At 38.5% G+C, this 23,211-nt stretch overlaps 1 protein-coding gene across 3 annotated transcripts in view; it reads left to right on the forward strand.

The window, feature by feature from the left end:
- RNGTT (RNA guanylyltransferase and 5'-phosphatase) overlaps positions 1 to 23,211 on the forward strand; it is a 171,837-nt gene that overhangs the window by 118,835 nt on the left and 29,791 nt on the right. For 2 of the 3 annotated variants that reach the window (XM_015858956.2, XM_015858955.2), the window contains exon 14: positions 21,118 to 21,184. In XM_015858956.2, coding sequence (XP_015714442.1) covers positions 21,118 to 21,184 — 67 coding nt within the window. Of the gene's footprint in view, positions 1 to 21,117; positions 21,185 to 21,466; positions 21,533 to 23,211 lie in introns of those variants that run through there. The other variant, XM_032443565.1, reaches the window with a different exon arrangement.

Below are 23,211 nucleotides of genomic sequence, written 5' to 3' on the forward strand. Positions count from 1 at the left end.
CATAGTGATGAAAATAATAATCCCTTATTGCTCTAGCCTCTGGAGATCTGTCTAGATTATGGCTGCATTTACGTAGAGTACAGTGGAGTTATGAGGCAGAATGCAGATGATGTCCCACAGCAATTACGGAACAAGTAAGGACAAGATGTTGCAAATAGATGCAGAGATGCACAACATTGGGATGACAGCAGGAGGAGTGCAGGTTGGAATATATTAACTGCATTTATAGTCATACTGTTGTTAAAGCAAGTGTGTGCTTCGAAGTTGCTTGCTTTTTATAGAATGTAAGAGTTGCAAATGGAAGTGAGTAATTTGCTAAGCTGTTATCTTCAGGCATTCAACTGTAGGTCTTACTAGATCTGAACAAATTTAGGGGTACGATTGTGCAAGGAGGTTGTAAGAGAACATATATATAAAAAGAACGGTCTGGCAGTATGGGAAATGGAAGCACGGGTAGTACTGTGGTAGAAATATCCATGTGCAATTTTCACCTTTGGCATTGCAGTGGAAGATACAAAAGCATACAGATTTTGGTGTATAGTAAACTTGAAGTACCAAGATGTGTATTGCTGCTGTACCGTTCAGATGAGGGTGTTTAAAATATTTTCCTGATGAGGTTTTTAAAAGTAATTTTCTAAGTAAGAATTTGAATCGTACTTGTATTCATACCCTGATAGACTGAACATAATGTGATACCTTCCTCAACTAATGCACAAAATGCTTTTGGAATTTCAAATGTTGGATTTCAAAAATGAACTCAGCCTCATCTTTTTATATGTTGAAGTGGCAGCCTTGGGCAATCTCCATCTGTCAGATAATTATTCTGCTTTAGCTACTCATTTCTCCAGATTTTTAAAAGCTTTGCCTCGTATCATCCAAGGATTATTTATATGCTTGCTAAATGGAATGTAAATGTAGCTCTGTGTGTTTTGTAGACCCTTTTCCTTTTTCTTGAACTTGTTTTTTTCTTAACGTAGACTTTGCTGTGGTTTGTGTCAGCTATCATAATGATTAACCATTCTGTTTGATCCATTTCTATCTGTAAGTGAGCTCAAGAAAAGCTCCCAAGTATCATATTCCTCTAGTGTCTTGGATGCTCTATCTTATTTTACCTTCAGATTTCAATTTTATTCTAAAGTTTTTGTTCACAGAGTCACAGTATCACAGAATAATAGGGGTTGGAAGAGACCTCCAGAGTTTGAGTCCAACCCCCCTTCCAAAGCAGGTTCCCTACACCACGTCACACAGGTAGGCGTCCAGGCGGGTCTTGAATATCTCCAGAGAAGGAGATTCCACATCCCCCATGGGCAGCCTGTTCCAGTGCTCCTTCAACCTTGTAGCTTAGACTTCTTGCTTCTTGTGTATCAGTAAGAACTAGCCAGAAATTTGAGAACTGATGCCATCCCTAGTTAAACAAATCTAAGATGGTAGAAAAGCAAATAATGGAGAAGTAATCTCAGACTTCAGGTTAGTTGGCTTTGGCTTTTTCAGAAAATGAATATGTAATATCCAGTGGCAGCTTCCCCTAAAGCACAGAGTGGTGCTGGAAAGCTGTCTTACCTTCAAAAACAGCTTCTTCAAAATGCATAACTACACACTTCTCCAGCATTGGGTAAAACAAATGGCTGGAAGGGCAACTGATCTCATCTACCTGGGCTTTTTGTGCCAGGCTGTTGGCATGGCACCATATCCTTACCTCTGAATTGGAGAGAGATGGGTTGGAAGGCTGGACTGTTCAGCGGATAGAGTTGGTTGGATGGATCCTGACAAAGGGTTGTGGTCAATGGACCACATAGTGTCCAGCTGCAGACCAGCAGTGAGTGGTGTATCCCAGGGGTCCATCTTGATAGGAGTACTCTTAAACATCTTTATCAATGACACAGACAGTGGGATACAATTTACCCTCAGCAAGTATGCTGCTGATACCAAGCAGAAGCATGCACTTAATACAGTAGAATGAAAGGGTGCCACCCAGGGGGACCTAGACAGGCATGTAAAGCGTGTCCCTGTGAATCTAATGAGATTCAAGGAGGCCAAGTGCAAAGCGTTGCTATAGTGCCATTGGGTCAGGGCAATCCCAGATATCTCTTAAGTTCTCGCTTCTGCAGAGAAGAACTGGAGATTCTAGTGGATGAAGAGCTGGACATGAGCCAGCAGAGTGCTCTCACAGCCTGGAAGGCCAACATTATCTTGGGCTGTATCAAAAGAGGGGTGGCCAGCAGGTGAAGGAGGAGCCTATTAGAGCCTGCTGGGGAGCCTATTCCAGTGTTAACTACCATTTCTGTAAAGAAGTGTTTCCTAACATCCAACCTAAACTTACCCTGGTGCAGCTTGAGGCCATACATATAAAGTGTTATGAGCTTCTTTGACTTTTGCATGTAGTAACTGTGATCTTTAGGCAAGGATTATTTGTTAGATTCTGAGTGTGCCACAAATGATAACTTAATTCTGAATGTTTTTCCCTGTGTGAACTGCCTGAAGTATTAATTAATGTTCAATTAGGATTTGTTTTGTTTATTTCTTTGTTTCAGTTTGCTCTTTAATTGGAGATTTTTTATCGTTATTTTCACTTTACTGATTGGTACATTTAAAAACAAGTATGGAAAAGAGCATTAGTGTAAAATTGTTGCAGATCTCTAATGTAAGAAAACAAAGTGGTTTTCCATGGTATTTGAACTGAAGAACCTTTTATTTAAGGAAAAGAAAGTTCACTGAGCTTACTTCCTTGCATGCTGTGGTGTATTTCAAAGAAGAATAAAGCAAAGTGAGAGAGGAAAAGAGAATTATCACAGCAAGAGTTGGTCAAACAAGCTGGACAGCAAAAGATATTGTATGTGTTTTTGTACTCTTCATCAGCCTTACTCTGAACAATTCATTTTGTAATTCTCTGATAATACCAAACTCACAAATCATAAAGGAAGCAATGTAAGTGCTAAGTAATGAATATATTAAAGATAAAAATAATACATGGCAGTCGTAACTCCGAGTACAATGCAGTTTGCTTTGATACCATCAAAAAAAAATATGTTTTGGAATTGGGTTAGAAAATGGAAGTCCAGCTTTTTGTGTCTGACTGCATGCACAAGTATTTGGGAATCAGCAAAGCACGTCAACAAAATAAATGGCCCTGATACAGGTTGTTTGCCTTTCTACCATGTCAGTGTTATCGATACTGTATGCATGCGGTGGTAGTGTTCTAGAACACTAAGCCGATTATCAGCAGTTTCACCTCCTTTGGTAGCCAAGAGAAACTCTTGGTACATCCACTTATCTTGAAACCTTAGAGACACTGGAAAAGAAGCCCATATAATTATTTTTAGAAGAATGATACGGTGTCTCTTGTTTTATAGGTATTCGAGGTGGGATGATTTGATTTAAAAAATAATTGCCTATTATTATTATTATTATTAATTACCATTTGAAGGGACGTTTGCATTCTGAGGAAGTACACTGTATTTTTCATATCTGTTACTGTAATGACTTAGGATCTGCCACAGGACTGGTAATTCACACGCCATCTTTTTGGCAAGTACCCAGCTTTTCTTTTTGTCCCTGGGAAAAGATGCATATCCTGTACAAACACATTAAAGTCATTGAGACTGTAGGTACATGTATCTGTCTGTAGGAGCTCAATTTGCATAATCAAGGCGTGATGATTCAATGGCAATGCAGAATCCATTTTGTTATTTATATAAGCAGTACGGAAAAGAACAGTAGCTGCTGGATATCAAGCTTAGGCGCATTGTGCACTTTGACAGGGAATAAATACCTAGTGCTTTGCAAAAGCCATTAATAGCTTTCAGTAGATACTTGGTCCCATCTGGAAACATGTTCCTACTGGAGGATCCTATAAAGGCCAAAATTGCATATTTTCATACTTTTTATGCTTGCTCTCTTTTTACCAAAGTCTTTTTTTACAAACATGACTTTGTACTGAATTCTATTTTGAAATCAACCTCAGTGTTTTTATCTTAAACACACGGAAGGAAGATATGTTCCTTCACAAGGCCCACTTCATTTTTAGCATCATTGTGTGTGTGAGAAATAAGCCTTTATTTTCATTTTGAAGCCCAAATTTCCAATATTGTACGTTGCTTCAGCTTCACTTGAAATGAATCATGTTATTTTATTTGTAAATATACGTGCCTCAGTGTGAACGTGTGTGTATGTACACACACAACAGGTGACAGATGCTTCTTTGTGTTGTAAATACAACAACAACAATGAAAATGTTTCCCTTGGCTTTAATGAGCCAAAACAAAATTCTCTTTCCCATATGCAACCACAGAGGATGAAACTCTGTCCTCATAGCTTTTGTCCATTTAAAAAGTAATCCATTTTATTCCATCACACTTTGCTGTTTTCATATATTTCTATACTGGACATTCTGGGCTTCCTTTGCTTATTTTTCCATGTTATGCACTATGATTTTCAATGCCATCTTTTCCTCATTGAAGGCCAGATTGCCAACGTGTTCTGCACCTATACTGTAGCAACCAGTGTTCCATTGCAGGCTTTTGAATAGTAGCAAAGTTGTGTGTCGCTGCAAAAGGAGATGGATAGCGGTGTGTTGCTCTGCTTTGTGTAAGCTGGATAAATTCAATTCTCTAACCATAAAATGTAGATATGTGGAGGTAGAGAAGCTTGTGAAGTAGTGGAGATTGTAAGGACAATCCAACTGTCTAATGTAAGGATTAAAAGCACTCCTATTGCTATGCTGGCCAATCTTATCAACTGATGTCAGATCTCTTGCTATTTGTGAGTTAGGAGAATAAGAAGCTTCATACATTGTTTTAACGAGGAAGTTACTTCCCAGGAAGACTGCAGATATTTGTATCAGTTTTTAAGGTGGGGAAAATTGACATCCAAAGTGCAGAGAAAACTCTCACAGGGAGCATATTATGTTAGAGAGGAAAGAAAAAACACTCTCAGTCCTCAGCTGTACCCAGCAGATGGCATTTTTCCCCCTTATAAGCACTAAATATTTTCAGAGCTATGATCTTTGGATATTTTCATACTTAAAGCCTTTTTTCTTTTCACAAAGAATTGAAAGATTGCACTGCGGGCAAGTATTTGACAGTGGATTAGAAATGAAATATAACGTGTATACCTCTACTTATAGGATAGTGAAAATTGGAATGAGGAAAGTGTAGGAGCATAGTGAACTTGATTGTGTTTTTATCCCCTCAAGTTTGCGTATCAAACCACTGTCTGACCAGTGTTAATAAAAGCACTTTTGCTCCTTTGGTGGTTGTTAAAGCATCAACTCTCTTATGCTCAGTTTTCTAATCTTTTTATTAAGCAGTGCAAAATTCTGCCAAAAGGCGGGTATTTCAATGTAGGAGATCAGTGATGTGGGGAGTAGAGCGGAACAAACGCAGAAATGGAGTGGATGTCACCCAGAAAAGGCTCTGAACTGTTCTTTCCCCTCCAGGAGGAAAGAATCATTATGGGCATGATTAACCCTTCTCAACTAATAGATTAGTAATGCTTCTGATTTACTAATTTATGATGACAATGATCTATATGCAGAACTGGCTATTGTTCTTTCTTAACTCATTTAGGAGAAGCAGAGAGAACTCAGTCTTCACTGCCCAAGGTCTTTGTACTTACATTTCTGCACAACAGTCACTTCCATAAAAGTATCCATTCATTACTTGAATGTTAAGAGAAGTGCTTTGGAGTATGATTTGAGTATCAGAGACATGCAAATACTTTCATCTAGCTGAGACAGATCAAAAATAACTGGAAGTATTTCAACAGCAGAGGTATTAAGCTTCTGTTATTTAAATTATGTTATTAAACCTGAATGATTAAAACTGTGCATTTTCATCTGTTACTCAGATTTATAATAGGAAGCGATGAATGTTTTTTTTTTCAGACTCTGATGATTCCTGTTTTTTACCTTAGTATCTATTTTATTTTAACCGTCTTAGAGAGTCTTTCATGTATGATACATCACTTGTTTCCTTTTGTAATATTCAGGGACATGCACGCACCAAATGTCTGAAGGTAATATCCTGCCTTTTTTGGAGATAAAATTAACGTTCTTTGATGCTTTTTTCTCTGATGGGTTTTTGTGGTTTGATAGAGCCTGTGTAGGCAAGAGACATGTCTGCAGCCAGTCTGTGACAAGATGACTGTCCAGTACTTTACTCCAGTAAAAATAAAACGACTTTCACTTGAGTAAAATTAAATTGCTATAGGCTATGCTAGGCATCAGAGGCATGGGAATAACTGCTTAAACTCCTTGACAAAGTAGGCTTTTACTTGACAAGCCCGAGGAATGGGAACGGCCTCCAACTAGTACAGAAAAAATCCTTCTTTTAAGGATCCATACAGCGTTGTCTATTCTGTTGCTTTTCATTATGTAGACTGAGAATCATTTGTTTCCCAGAGGATTTTATATAGCATTTGGTCAAATGTTTGACTTCATTGCTGGAAGCTGTGTTATGAAAGCGATGTTTCTTTTAAGTGAAAGCTGATACAGAAAGATTTTTAAACAACTTTAAAAATCCACAACGTAAGACACTGTAGAGGTAGACTTTGCAGAGTCCCCTTTCTGTTGCAGTCTTCTTATGAAAAGGATATCTTTAGTGCAACCTAGTTATGTACTTCGTTTTAATGCAAAAATATACCTTTGTGATTGTTCTACCTAAATTATTCCTTTGATTCCCAAAGACTTGAAGGGACATAAACTCATTACAAGGTGTAAAAGCACAGAAAGGATTTTTGCGTTATAAAGCCGGAGATGAATAAAACAAAAGTGCTGGAATATCACGGTCACTTGAAGTTAATTCTTCTGCTGTAATAGCTCCAAGTCCACAGATAGGTTTTTAACTTAAAATGGCTACATTGTGTTCTAGAACAGGAAAGGAAATTGTTTTTCTAACAAATCTTCATCTTGAAGTTGAATTGCCAAGGGGCCTACAAAGGTAGAACTACAAAAGTTATGGAATGTTATTAGTGATGAGATTGGACAAGCTGGGGGATGAGATGGAGTGGGGGAAACCTTCCAGATTTTAATTCTAGAGAGCTTCTCTCTCTGCCTTCATTTTAAATAATCTGTTTATTAGTAGCTACAGCAGCTTTCCACTCATATTTGCTGTACTTAATGAAATATGGACTCTGAGGTTCTGTAGAAACCTACCAGCATTTTATGTAAGGAAACCCCATTGACAAACTTACACCAAAGCGGGTTTTATTTAAACTGTTAAGTAGAGAAAGGATCATCTCAAGTAAGAAAAATAACTATTATTTCAAATGGAATGAAAAGTGCATCTAGACTGGCTCTCCTTAACTGGTTGGGGCTTTGAGCAACCTTGTCTAGAGGGAGGTATCCCTGCCTGTAGCAGGGGGTTGGTACTACATGGTCTTAAAGGTTCCTTCCAACCCAAACCATTCTATGATTGTTTGGGACAGTTGCAGGAGATTTCTTTGTGCCATGTATGCGAGATTAGAAAAGTTGGATAAGGGAAAATTTTTACACCATTTCCGTGGCTCATCTAAAAACTCCCTTCCTGCATTCTGCTCCTGAGGAATATGCTTTCTTTTCCTTCTTTTTCATTTTCAAAGATCAAATTGCTTTCTGTCATCATCCTGAGTGATTCATGCTTGAAAGAAGAAACGGTTTGTTGTCCAATAATAAAAAAGGTAGTCTTGAAAGTGGGTTCAAAGAATGGAATGATCTATTTAATTCTGAAGTGGTTAAAGGGTTTCTTGATTTTTCATTTTTTAAACTGATTTTTTTGTCTGGTGGATGTTCTTTTGTTGGTTCAAGAAAAGAAATGTGTGCTCACATTTAAAAAAAAGTTAATTCTTTTTCTGTGCAATTTATGTCAATCACAGATAAGTCTTCATCCTGTGCAAGTGCTGGATGTGAAAAATCAAAGCAATAGTCTGAGAGTGAAATTTAATATATTAAACAAAAAAATGTAGAATTATCAAAGTAATGTCATTGTCACTTGCCTCTACCTTTAAAATATAGCAGAAAAGTGTAGCATTCAAAATAAATGGACCCCGGGGGCTGTGTGCTGGAACACAGACTTATAGTAGCTGGGTAAGTGGAGTAACTCCTACCACTCCTAAATTGCATTTCTCATAGGAAACCGGGTCGTGAAAGGAGAGAAGAGACACTTTGTTTTGTTGTTGGTTTTCCCAGCTGTTAGAAAAACTGACAGCATTGATGTGTTAACACATAGGCTTCCCATGCTCTGCCACAGGAATATGTGCTTTACAAGGTTCCCCTTTTTTATCTTTGTATAGGATACAGTTCCCATATAGATTCAATCTTGTGTGACTGCTAAGGTTTTATTCATGCACCTTTGCTCCTCTTGTGTGTAGCCTGGTTGCAGGGTTGGCTTCATGGTACAGGTGATTACTTTTTATTTGTTCTCAGTTCCTATCCCAAAGTGATTAAAATCCTGGTTAAAACACATAGGATGTTAATGAAACAACCGAAACAACATTCACCTATACTGATAGATTTCTCTCTTTAATGATCTGAAGATGTAGGTAAGATGTGGGAAAAACCAATAGTTTTTATTATGCTCATCTGATATATTAAAACAAACAAACAAAGAAACAAATTTTGCATCATTAAAACCTTTCTCCTGACTTGAAAACATGTGCTTCAGTCCTTTTTCTTTCCAGTGATACCACTTAGTCTTCCTTGAGAATTGGTCTTACCTTAAATCAGACCTGAATTTAACAGTGTTTATAATAAACAGTGTGAATTGCTTTTTTTTCTGCAATACCTGGCATTAATTGCAGTTAACTGTATTACCAAAAAAGGCTTACTATCCATGCAGGTAGCCTTAAAACTGCCTTGAGTATCATCTACTTGGAAAGTCAAAATATGCTGAACAATGTTGCACTGATTTTCCAGCAGACTTTTTTTAGCGAGGATAAAATATAGTCCAAAATGACATGCAAAATTGCCTGCAGTAAAAATGATTTCTTGGAGGCAAAAGGAAAAAAAAGAAAAAGAAGAAAGCACAAAAACCTCTTGTACTGTACATTTATTAATTAATACCTTAATAATTTACGCTACATACATCTTTTCAGCAGTAGATGAAAGAAGAGATAGGTCATTGTGATACCAGTTAAATCAGTAGTTATCAGCCAGGGACTGGAAGTAACCAATTTTTTGTCCTATGCAGTTAGCTTTTAATCACAACTGCTCTTTTACTTGTGCCCTACATAATAAAAATTCATAATTAAGGGCAGTAAGTGAGAAGACACTCTCTTTCTGTAATAATAATAATATAGCTGTTTTTATGGAGGATTCAATTATTACTTTTTTCTTGCCTTTTATAAGAAGGATATGTCTGTGCAGGGTGCTCGTCACCCAGGCCCCAGCTTCTTTGACATGGTGGAGAATGTGTCACAAAACAGGTTAATCATTTTAAATCCAAAAAGACTGGCATTGAAGAAGAGGGACTGGGGCTACTGACTGCACACAAAATGCTTAGGAAATGGTTACGTTGGCCCAAAAAGTCTGTAGAAGCACGTGCGTGTTACATGCTTGCTTTCTTCCTCTTTGACTGTATTTTCTTTCTTTATCATCTTTACTGCAGATAACCTTTAGTAATGTTTGTTCTTACTTTTTACTTTCCACCTGTATCTGAAAGGCCGTTTTTTTTTACTGATTTCCATGTGGTTGTTTGTGACTTTATTTAGAAATATAAAATTACAATGTGTGTAGTGGGTGGAGGGTTTTGGAGGTGGGCCCGGTAAGGCTGTTTGTCTTCACTTCTTATGAGGCGCCCACTTATAGGTAAGATTGGGCTACAAGGAGGAGGCTGTGCTGCTTTCTGGTCCTCTCCCTTGGCCTGGTAGCCTTCCCTTTCTCAGCACAGCCTAAGCTGCCCTCTTACCAGTGCATTCCCATTTCCTGTCTGGGGGCTGTGGGGAAAGTATACTACCCTATAGATTTGTGAACCTTAGGAGAAGGGGTGCTAAAGTTTGGAGAAAGGAGAATTAGAACACAAAATATACTGGAGGGAGATAGGTGTCTTAAAAGGCAAAACAAAACCAAGGGGCAGTGGGTTAGGAGAGCAGCATGCTGACTGTTAGAAGTCAGAAGTAAAGGAAGAAAAGTCATGAGGAGAGCAGGAACAGGAAGAGACTTGGTGCTTCAGAGCACGCTGAGAGCAGAGTAGAGGTTTCTCTTATTGAGAAAGCAGCCTTACAGGTAAGGATAGCAATATTTGAGCATAACTTTGGCTGATGTGCAGAAAGACCTGGTTGTTTTCCTCGGAACCATTAGCTGTCAGTGTCTGGGACTGCCATGAGATTGTGACACACCTGGATTGGAAATCAGGAAACTCTTGCAGCAGTTGCACTGACAGGTGAAGGGCAGAATGGAAGAGATTCCATCTGGATGCGACCAGCCCATCAGAGCTTTCCTGCCAAAATATGGTCTTTTAGCAGTAACATCTTGTGTTAAAATGGTTGCGTATTTCCATTTCCAGCTCTGCTGCAGTGATTTTAGTTTGTTCTGTCAAAACCTTCCACAGGAAAAAGTTCATTGGGCTTCAGAGTTGAGCCTCAGAGTGTTGGAGAGTAAGAGAAATAATAGAAGTCTAGTTGCCAGTAGATGAAAGAAGAGATAGGTCATCGTGATACCAGTTATATATATATATATATATATATATATATATAAAACATATATACGTTATGATACATTCCTTAATTAATCCTAGGGAATTGATTTAATTTTCTAATTCATATGTGCAGGAGCACATATCTTTTGCTGCAGAGGAGAGTAATATTAAGATTATGTGGGTGATTGTAAATACGGCATCAGCTTCCTCTCAAAGTGATGAACTTTGCAATTTAGCTAAAGTTGCCTGCCTTTGCTCCATGACTTGCTTCATCAGCAGACTTTCTCTGTTCATGGCTTTTTCACATTTCTAATAAATATATTAAACAGTCTGTTACGCAAATTGAATAGTTACTTGGCCTTTGCTGAGATGAAAACTGACCATTTATTCTACCTCTCCAGTCTCTTAATCAAGGCTTGATCCGTAATAGTAAGTAGCCTATTCCATATAAAAGTACTTACTGCCTAGTTTTATTTTTTATTTTTTTATAGTATATTACTGTGAGAGACTGTAACAGAAGCCTTTTGGCTGTCTGAATTGATTATGCCAGTGTGGTGTCTCTCCTGTCCCCCACTCCTTTTTAAGCACTCTTTCATTAAGATGATCAAAAGAGAAGCAGATGCAGCCACAGTGTGAGGGCAGGGGATGTGCAACATCATTGGTAGTGCAGCCACACATGGCCAAGGTGGGCATGCTGAACAAAGCTGAGCTAAAGGGCATGACTCCAAGACGGCTGCAGAAATTAGCCCATTTAGATGCTAGATTGATGTTGGTTTCTTTGCTTGTTTGTTACTAGCGATTCAGGCCCTTCATATTAAGAAACCTGGGAAAGCTCGGATAAATTGCATCTGGGTTTGGTGGTTTATTTCACCTTGATTATCAAATTATCCTCACAGCATTTCTTTTAGTACCTCTATTTCTGCAGGCATTTTGGTAACTCAGAAACAGTAGCATCCCTCTCTTGGTGGTGGTTTTGTTTATTTTCCAGTGGGAACAAACAAATCAGCAGCTTTTCAGCAGTGTCTCTTCCTTCCTTATGTTTTCATATGATCAAGTGAATCTTGTCTTTTTTACAGGATTTGTACTTGGATATGCTTGAGTTTTTTTCACCTTTATCTCCATTATATCTTCTAGTTGTTATTAGAAGTCTGTTATTCTTAAGAAGCTCCTGAGACACTTGAGATTTCTTTATTTTGACTTTGGAATATCTAATTAGATGTCTTATATATTGAAATTTCCTACTGTAGAATTTAGCACTGCGGTGTCAGTTTTTAACCATACTCCATGTTTAATCTGGTATTGTCATGATCTCCATTAAAAGATGGCCAGCCTGAAAGAACCCCATGGAATAAACTAGAAAGTACTTTTGCACTGCTCCAGCATAATCCACTGCTGGGATACATGTCTGCTCTTGTGCGAGATGTGGATCAGTGTGGGCAGAGCTGCTACACTGCACACAGGAAGTCTTTCAGTGAGTTGGGAATAGTTCCTAACTCTGTCCTATATTTCAGTGAGATGAGAGGCATAATATTCAGAAAGAAAAATTGAGGTTTACCATTAGAAGTAGATTCTATTAGTGAAATCTCTCAGAATACGTAATAATCTCCCAAAGGAAAAGGCAAGCAGCCTCATTTTTCAGATAATTTATGGCCAGCGTGGCCAAATTGCTCATTATACTACAGGGAATAATGGTGGAGGAATGGGCATGATTATTTAATGGGTACTTTTTATTTCTATTTACTTGTCTTTTCTACTTTTTATGGATAAGTTATATGTAAATGTAGTCAAAATGCTTCTTTATGTGATTTGCTTGCAAGGCAAAGCCTGGACAAACATTAAAATATAATCAACTGTGGGCATAAGTGCAGCAAGCAAGAAGAAGGGCTTTTGGAAACATCGGATGTTGTGGTTTTATTCTCCCTGTCTCTAGGAAAGCATTCAAATACAATCTCACCCCCAAACAACATTAAACTTAAAAAAGAAAAAAAGAAATCAAGAATAATGCTTATTAAACTCTCCTAAATCAATGTAAACCTTGATATTATTCAGTTTATTCTCTTTGATCATGATACAGGATAACTTAGACCATTACCTCAAATATGAGGTCACTGTTCTGCCATTTCAGGCTCTGTAAATGCCATTTTCGGGGGGTTTGGTACATTACAGTGGTGAGGTTGTTCAGTGGCAGTATGTCTTTCAGGGTTCAGTCATTTCCTAGATTACTGCCGTCAATAGTCAATGACAGACAGTGATTTACTGCAGGTAGTGATGTAATTCCATGAAGCCTTTCAAGTGATAAGCATAGGAGCTTTTCCTGGGGAGGGCTATTAGCTTGTAACATTGATATTTTTGCCTAAGTTGCATTTGCTTCAGGAAGCAGCACTGGTATTAATACTGCTAATAGCCTACACTGTTGGAATACCATAGTGGGAAAAGATGAGGGTGTTGAATTCAGTTCTGAGTTGAGCTACCCACTGACTTTTTTTTTTTTTCCCTGTGAATATTGCTTAGATATTATGTTAATTGCTGTCACCATTAGCTTGGCTTGGGATATTCTGCAAGTTCTGAAATCGTACACTAAAATGATTGTGCTTAAATTTCCTTGGGGGTTTTCTTGCAGAGATAAATTTAATGCTGTAAAATTATTTACAGTCTCCCTATTTATTTATTTTTTTAACACATGCATCCCTTCCCAACCTTTTTCTTCTCTGAGGCCAAACACAATTATTCTGCACTTTTGCTGTGTAACTAGCTGTGTTTAGTGCCTTCTCTGGTTGTCTCGTAGGTGATTGTTTTTTCTTGGTATGTGCTCTGATTTGAGGTAAAATGTCCTAAATAGAATATACAATCTATTTGTCTGCTATTTCCCAGGAGGACTGCATTGAAATAGCTTATACTTGTCCATCAGTTTTTTTTCTCCTTGTGCATGAGTGATGAGTGAAAAAATTGTGTCAGAATATTTCCATTATCTAAAAAAGGGATTTCATAAATGCACTGTAGAGTGCTGGAAAAAGCTCTTCTGTCTTGTATGTGAAGCCCCTGATTTTCCATTGTCAGTATTTTGCATGCAAGATACATTACTGCTTAAGTGAACTCTCAATACATATACTTCATACTCTCAATGGCACTCTATAGTTTTCAAGAAATGTTAGATGCACATTGTTTGCTTATCATGTCTGCATCTCAGTTGAAATTCACAAGCTTATGCGTGCACTGATATTGGACTTTTTCAAATTTTTATTGGATCCCTTTTTTATATGCACTTCTGTATTTTACAAAATCTAGTGTTGCACTTTCACTGTGCTACTGCTGTGCTAGTCTATGAAATAAAATACTAAAATAATCATTTTCTAAGTTAAACAAAGTTAATTCTATGCAGCGTCAACCACTTTTCTGCTTATTTTTTTAATCTAGCAATTCCTTCAATTTATTACTCCCAGAGTTGAAAAGCAATGGGGAATGTTTGACCTAAGCAAGAAGCAAACTATGGTTGCAGTACTGCCACAGTACAAGTTACAGTTCTATAAACTGTTTAAAGGACTTCTTCCCTTTCCATGGTTAAGGCTCTGCAGCACAATGTACTGTTCTCCCTCACAGTCCAAGTGAACACAGGATAAATATGGAATATTTATTAATAAGACGTTAATGGGGCTGTGTGAATATTGCATCCTTTCTGCTGTGCCGTTATGCTTTATTTATGCTTGTGCCATAGTATGCAGTAATGATGTTCTTTCTTTGTATAAAGGAATACTAAATTTGTAAACCTTATGTAAAAGTTTTCTTTATCTTCAAGGATATATGTGGAAGCCATTCAAATAATGCTTGAAAATACATTTGTTGAACTTGTAGTGATGTTCCTTCTGTTCTCAGGGCAGTTCATTTGTAGTTTTAACTTACAACAGTCATTCCTTCCTGAAATGTGAAAATGCATCAAGAAAGGTTTTTAAATGTGGTTAAAAGCATACGTAGCGCATAGCGATGGGTATATACTTTTTTATATACTCCTGATGGAGAAGGCATACTTTAAAATGAAATGTGAAGTCTTTCAGATAATAACTAATATTAACCACCCATTATATAGTTATTTTAAATATGGAGTTTCAGCATGAGAAAGCAGTCATGGTGATTTTCCTAAAATTGTATCTGACTGTCCAATTTATATTTTAAGCAGTTTTTTTCCCCCTCCATTCCAGCCTTAATCATTCACTAATGCATATGCAGAGAGGATCCTAGCAATAAAGATAAGGATGTGCACAAGGGTCAGCAGCACCGCTGTCAGGATTGGTTTTTCATTCGGTTTTGCTTCACACCTAATGCATGCTTGGTACACATCTTCTCAGGACTGAAATCTTTTTACCAGTGAACTCTGTGAAGACTGTAAATGTCTTTTGGCAGCATGTGCAGGATGAAGTTGTTAGGTCAGACCGTCAGGCACATCGAGCCACTTAGTACTGCTGCTGGCTGCAAAATGGAATTAGTGCGTGCATCTTAATCCTGTTGTCTCAACAGTGGAGTCGATATTCCTGTTAATCATATCTGCTGGGTGAAATCTCTTCCATGCAGACCCCAGGAGTGTTTGAGGTATCGGTCTGCCATTCTCATTAACCAGAAAACACTATCTCTGGCCTGAAGAGACTTCTTTCCAGGAGCAGGTCAGATCATACCTATAGATGCTGCCCCTGGTCCCTCAATGACAGCAATAAATTGCAGCTACACCAGCACTGGAAGTGCAAACAAATACATGTAGCATGTAGCTGAGTTTCAGAATTTCTTTAGTCTTGGGTACTCTCAGATACTAGTCTGATTGTATAATATAAGAAAGCCATGTTAGATCCAACAGAAATTTGCTGGTATGCTGTAGCACTTAACAAGCTTAACAAGAGAGAGAAAAGAATAGAATGCGTAAGAGCATTGCTCATCTGAAGTCAGGCTTTTTGGTGATTGCAAGAGTTAGTAAAAGGAGCAAGCAACAGTCAAGAATAAAGACAGAGAAACAGAATCTAGTGACTTATATGAAATAATGAGCTGTTCATCAACCACAATGTCCGTGAAGTTGAATTTGAGGATTGCCAAATAGATGCTACAAGATACCATTTGATAAATTGCTCTAAGTTCTTGGATTTTGATGAGAGTTATTTTTTGAAACATAAGGAAGAAGTTGCATTTTGTCTTTCAGAGGGATAGTGAATAACTGAAGCATGGCTGCGGGCAGCTCTGCATGCTTCCTGCTCCCTGTTTCACGCAGCTTTTCATCTTGGAAAAAACAAATGTCTCAAGCCTGCTCATTTTTCATTGTTTTCCTGCAGCACTCCCCAGTCCTTCTGCTGCCATCTCCCTTACATCTCCGCAGCCCCACTATTGCATACGTTGTGTTTTTCACACCCTGCTTCCCACTCCCAGCCTGTCTGACCTGTGCACTGCTGGCTGGGGCCACACATCACAGCGCTGCGTTCCTGCATAATAATGATATGGTCTTGCAACAGAGCAAGCACAGGAGCTGCTGCCTCGCACAGGAGCAAGTTACCGCGTTCAGCTCACCTGCCGTAACTCACTGCTGTGAGATGCAGCGACTCCTGGCTCCCCCTGCTTCCCTACCTCTGTGTGTGCTCCTGTGCAGAAGTTTCCCATGCTGTGTAGTCCAGAGGGAGCCTCGCAGGTGGCTCATGTATGAACTGGTCAGTTGTATTCAGATTGACATGTTGTGTGGCCCATTAGATTGTCAGAGCAGCCCTTGGAGTATGACAAGTGGCCCGGAGGGTTCTCCTCGTTCTCTAGCCATGTCTTCTAGGCCAGGCTGCCAACAGGATGTGGGGGACTGTTTGATGCCAACTTTCTGCCACTGCTGAGCACTACTTGGTGGCTGAAACATTTGTATGACAGTGAAATGTGCCTGAGTCTTTGCTGAGAATATCTCAAAGCGGACACTTCATCCTACCTGACAGCTATTGGTGATTTACCAGAATAGACATGCAGAGAAGTGAATGCAATCAGGCTTCATTGAAATGAGCTGTCCTGATTAAGTCCCTTGCCAAGGACCCCCAAGGGTTCCCGTGAACAAAGGCAGTGGGAGATGTGAAGAGGACAAGGGCATGGGACTGTACCAGCTCCCAGAGCAAGGTTGGCTGTGCTCAGGAGTGTGAGCTCTGTGGTCAGTCAGTCCCTGTGGTCTCAGATCACTAACCTGCCTGGCTTTCCCCTCTCTCCCGGTGCTTTCCAGTCCAGAGGGCTGCGTTGTCATGTTCTTATATCTCTTATTATCACTTTTGTTTGCCAGATTCCCTGCTGCCTCACTCTTCCTTATTCCTTTCACCCAGCCCTTAATCTTGTCCCATGTTTATTTCCATTTACCCCCCTTCTAGTGCCACCTCTTTTTTGTACTTCTGTGCCCAACCATACCCACTCCTGCAGTCAGCATCCTTTGTAGACTGGCTCTTGCAGCTCTTGCAGCTGGGATTTTGAAAACATGGGTATTCTTTTGGTCATGGAAAAGTCCAAATCTAAGATGTTGGTTGCAGAAAAGAGGGCATTTGGCAGAGTTTTCTTGGTGCTCGGAAGGTCTTTATGATTTTGATATTACATTGCCAAAAATCAGAAGTGACTGGTCCTAATAATTGTCTGTTACAATGTTTTTATGAAACACGACGCTACAGCCCTGATATGCGTGTCTAAAGAGGTGGTTGCTCAATTCATTGTATGGGAAAAGAGTATGGAGATTGCAGTTTTGTGCATGGATAGCTTCTCCTGAAGAACCACTGCTTCTTGGAGTGTTGCTTTATTCATTTATACCTTTATTCTGTTGTGTTTGTTTGGTTTTTTTTTAATTACTTAGTAAAAGAAAAAGAAAACCAAAAGAAAAATCATATAGATAATGAATTGAATGAAACATGCTACAAACAAAATATGTTGCAATCTATAAACAAATACAATTAGTTTAAACAACTGTGAATATCGCTATGTATTTTAAACTGTTAAGTACTTATAAGTGACATGTCTGGAGTCATTTGCATTTTTGATGATTGTTTCTCATAATTTTAAGGTAATTATTTGAATGTGAAACTCAAACACGACAATTGCACTGTGAAACCATCTCCGCTATTTCATAGGCTGGTGCTGATTTCAGTCAGTGCTGTCGGCTGCTGGCAAGGCTGAGTTTGAGTACTGTCAATGGGGTATGGAGAACAGAACTGTGCAAATATGGAATTAGGAAAGAAACAGTCTATTTAAATTTTAAGAAGACATCATGAGAAAGCATGCAAGTGCTTATAACTAACCCTGACCACCATTTAAAGTCTTTAAACGCAAATGTTGCTTAACTTAATGGGGTAGTTAGCTGAGAGCATTAAGAAAGAAGATGTGTATCAATTTACACATGTTGAAGTTTTATGGCATAATGTTAATTTTAAGTACTTTAAAAGTATTTTCAGCATGATGGGAAGGATGAGAATTGGCACATGCTCCCCTACTTCTCCAATCACCTCACTGGCACATGGTTTCTTTAATTCCTTCAATGGAGGCAGCTGAGGCGTAGCGAGCACTCTTGTCATAGGTTGGCTTGTCCAGAGCTTCAGCAGCAACTCTTGTTGCAGCCCACCTGTTTCTGCAGGCTGCTATGTGAGTTCAGTCCCTGAAATAAGGAAATACCAGAAATACTGTGATTGTAAAAGAATTTTAATATTTTTTTATTGCTCAAGGTGCTTGGTGGGAAGAGGGGAAACCCAGAATATTTCAGGACATGAATTATGATCATGTTGGGATGCTGATTCAAACTATGAGAGCTTATATGGAAAACTAACAGGCTTTGAATGTACAGTATGGGTAGCAAGTTAAGTTGCACAGACAGCGATGCTGTCTTCGGGAAAGACTACTCTTAAGGTTCATTCAGTGTTCACTAGTTACAATTAAAACTTCCTTAAAGACTCAGCTTTGTAATGATCCTTTTTGGTAAAGCAAGGATCACAAAGACTGACCAAGTGAGAATAACTAACTCTCTATCTTTTTTTTTTTTTTTTTTTTTTAAGGTCCCTTATTAGAAATGCAGTTGGAAATTTATTTATGTATTTATTTATTTTAATTATTTTGCCTGATGAAAATTACATGCAGTTCTTTTTAAGGTGCCTCTTTCTAACATGGTTACATACCGTGAATTCTTTTCATGGATTCTCTTTTAACCTTTTCTACTAATTACTTCCCGCATGTTCCTTTTCATTTAGAAAAGCCTTAAGTATTTTCTGAATTTGCTTTATACTCCTAGGAGAGTTGATCCATACACTGACTCTTGCAACTCCAGAGACCTGTGTTCCAAATGAATTTAATTTATCGTGGGTAAAGGTGAATTTGACATTCTCATCCTGACTTTGCATCAATACTGCAGATCCGCTGCAAAACAGTAAAGCTCTTCCAGACTGAGACAGGCGTGTTGATGAACAAAGTGAGAAAGCTTCTTAGCTGTCAGTAGTGTGACTGGTTTGCTCAACTCCTTACTACTCTTTCCTTTCTTTGAGTATTTCTATCAATAGCCAGGACATTTCTGTGTACATAATCTAATTACAAGAGGGTTTTGATTTTGATTCATAACTTAACACCAGTTCTTATTTATGGTTTTAAATACTTGAATGTTTTGACTTGGCCATTTTGCTGAGTGCCAGTATTTCTCACTGTTAGTGAACCAGTTTAAGGTCATGTATATTGCCATAAGAACTGGAAAGAATCAAAATCATACTGTGAGGTGTTTGCTGTGTATTGAATCACAGAATCACAGAATCACAGAATGACCCGGGTTGGAAGGGACCTCAAGGATCATGTAGTTCCAACCCCCCTGCCTGGCAGGGCCACCAAACATACACATTTACTAGATCAGGTTGCCCAGGGCCCCGTCCAACCCGGTCTTGAACACCTCCAAGGACGGGGCATCCACAACCTCCCTGGGCAGCCTGTTCCAGGGCCTAACCACTCTCCTAGTGAAGAACTTCCCCCTAACATCCAACCTAAATCTTCCCTCTTTTACTTAAAACCATTTCCCCTAGTCCTGCTATTGTCAACCTTTTCGAAGAGTTTACTCCCCTCCTGGGAGTAAGTTCCCTTCAGGTACTGAAAGGCTGCAATGAGGTCACCCCGCAACCTTCTCTTCTCCAGGCTGAACAAACCCAATTCCCTCAGCCTGTCCTCATAGGGGAGGTGCTCCAGCCCCCTGATCATCTTCGTGGCCCTCCTCTGGACCCTTTCCAAAATCTCCATGTCTTTTTTGTACTGAGGGCTCCACACCTGGACACAGTACTCCAGATGGGGCCTCACAAGAGCAGAGTAGAAGTATTGAAGGTCAAAACTTGCTGCTATCAAAGTTTCTGTTTTCATTGTTTTTAAGAATAGAGCTGGAGATGGTGAGAAATGGTTGGGAAAGACCAGATTATATATAGAAAAAGCATTCACTGTGCATTAAAGGTGTGTGTGTACGTATATATATATATACAACATATACAACTTTACCTGACTGTCTTCCTACAGCAATGGTCTTTTCTCCCTGTTCTTTAGAATCGTGTTGTCATAGAATCGTAAGGTTGGAAAGGACCTACAAGATAATCTAGTTCAACCGTCCTCCCACTACCATTGCTACCACAAGCCATTAAACCATATCTCGTAGCTCCTTATCCAGACGCCTCTTGAACACTGCCAGAGACAGCAACTCTACCACCTTCCTGGGCAAGGCCATTCCAGTGCCTGACCACTCTGTACGAGAATAAGTTTTTCTTTATGTCTAATCTAAATCTCCTCTGACACAACTTGTGGTCGTAAAAAGTAAATTTAAGTTGCTTTCTAATGGTTCTCGGGTATTTGGAGCTGATGTAGTAACAACTCTGACATGCCCAATATCTGCAGAAATCAGGCTAACAAATTCAGAAGCATCAACATTTCTTTGAGTCAACTTACCCTACCGTTCCTATGAATCTTGGTAGTGATAACTGTAAAGAGTTGCAGAGAATAATCAGCACAAGCTCAATCTGACACGGTCTATTTAGGAATCCATTAGACAACATAACAGAGATTCTTTATTATTTCTTTTCTTGTAGTGATGCTTTCATATCACTGTGAATGCTTTTATTTGTCCTTATCTGATTGACTCTTAAGCTTGCTTCTCTGGGTGCATATTTGTTAGTCAGACTGTATTTTTATGTCTAGGGTATCAAATAAATAGAAATGGAACACATGTGTCGTTTTTGTGTCTTATTGAGTGGCATTCATCACAAAGGAGTCTATGAAATTATTCAGTTAAAAGGTTTTTTGGACAAGAAAAAGCAAGCTACCAATCAGTGCACATGGTACAATGCACAGTACATCTTTCGTTTTTATACTGGTTCACATAGGATTGTCTAATGATGTTTGCAAAGGTAGCTCCTGCCATTGCAGCAAGCCTGGTCCCCTTCCCAAGAGTTCAGTAGCAACTGTTGAAGATATAAAAAGCTTATGGATGTAAAGTGATATCTTAAAATTATTTTTTTCCTTTTATTTTTTTTAGGCTACTCACCCAGAATGTTGGTCTTCTTTACGTTGGAAACTTTGACAGACCTTTTGCACAGATTAAGGTAGGATTAACAAGTAGGGCCGAGAGGCTTTTTAAGCTAATTCAGTTCTGTATACTTTATTCTGTATTCTTTAAGTCTTGATTTAGAGAACTTAATGTGTACCAATACAGTTCCAGCAAAACTGATTGGAAGCAGCACAATTTTATGTTGTTCACTATATTCTGGATTTGTTTCTAGTTACATTTGCATACTTTTAAAAGAAGTTTAGTTTTTCCTATAGTCTTTTGGTTAATTTTAATTCTGGTTTAATTATCAGAACCAAAATGTTCTTTGTTTTTTTAGGTTACCTTGTCAGGGACATTTCAAAACAAAGCCATTTTTAGAACTCTGTAATTCTTCAGGTGAACCTTGACAGGGGAGATACTGCAGTAAAAAGCATAGACTGCTTTCCCAGAGTTACGGGAATTATAAAAAGGTCATAAATTGCTGGAAAATCATTTGTCGTTTATGTCAGTTTCTTTTATTTCAGTTGAATTATAGGAGTTTAACATTTCTAATTACCAGTTGCTAATTAGTTATCATCATGTCACCTCCAAACAAAAATGCCTTAGAAAAAAATATGGATTTATTTTGGTGAGCGTCATTGGGATTTCACTTAGGACAAAGAGAGCTAGGCATAAGTATGTCATTCATTGAATGGGATGTGGAAATGCAGTGTCTGATTTGGAATGCTATAATGTTCCGAATGATACTTTTATTATTATTTTTATACATATATATAAATTCTGCACTCTTGGCAACATGGCTTCCTCCAGGGTGTTCATTTTCTTCTTTCTCTCAATTTTAAAAGCCTTACTCTTTGTTTTACATCAAAATGAAACTTAATTTCTGAAACTCAAATATGTTACTGTGCCATCTGTAGTTACATTACTAAAGAACAGTACTCCTAACTGTACCTAGCAAATACTTGCTTTTTCTACCTTGAACCTTTGTACTGCTTTCAAATGGCTTCAAAAGAACAGGTGCTTGCTTTTCATCTTCCCAGTACCAACATATATATATTATTCAGTTTGGTTAATAATCAAGTGGCTTAAAATGTTTCTGGCACAATGCCTTTCCTTGCAAGAAATTTTATCCCAAAAAAGCTCTTACATGTTTGGTGATTGCAATTCATAATCATGCCTCTTGAAATGCCTTGTGTAAATAAATAAAATGTGCAAACATGTGAAGAATGCTGAGTGATACCTGGGAATTCTGAACTCAAGTGGTCAGTCTGCAAGACTTATTGTGGGCTCCTTGTCATCTTTAGGATTGAGGATGGTCTATTTTAATAAATTACACCTCTATAAACTGTGCCTGTGGGTAACATGGCAATTTCCCACCCAGTGCAGATCACCCCACATTTGAGATGTCATTTTTTTCATCATTATGGAGGGCTGCTATTAGGTTCTATCTCTTTGTTGTGGTCTTGTTACCGTTGATACGACCTTTTATTTCTATAAACGTTCAAGGAGTGTGCCTAAGGTGAGTGATGGTGATTATTATTTTTTCTTACTGAGCATTAGAGCTAGCCCTGCTGAGTGTCATCTTTTAAGAGATACTTCCCTCAGCTTCCTCTCCCAGGGATAATCAGGGAGCTTAACCCTGCCTTAAATGACTGATGGTAGGTGTTGTCCAAGATTTGGCTGCGTTTCATTTCTGGTCACTATGCACTTCTGATTGCTAGCCTGTGGAGAGGAGCCAGAGCCTGTACTGCCAGACAGCAATGGAAATCTTCATCCTTCCACTGAAAAATGAGTGATGTGATGCCTATGGGAAAGGATCAAACTGCACGACTGAGTGCAAAAACAGAATAAATACAAAATATGCATTCAGTCTCCTACACTTTGCGTTCATGGGCTTTTCTGCTGTAAGCTGCAGCTGCATGTTTGTGCAGGTTCTTTGGACCTTCTTATCTGAACAGTCCTTAGTGATTATCCACTATATTTACAGCATGCAGAGCCTTACTATCACCACGAGTCATGGTATTATTTTATTTCTTTTAAACCCATTGCCTAATAATTTAAGTTTTTTCCTTCACCTAACCC

This window comes from Coturnix japonica, chromosome 3 (genome assembly GCF_001577835.2).
Source record: "Coturnix japonica isolate 7356 chromosome 3, Coturnix japonica 2.1, whole genome shotgun sequence".
Lineage (NCBI taxonomy): Eukaryota > Metazoa > Chordata > Aves > Galliformes > Phasianidae > Coturnix > Coturnix japonica.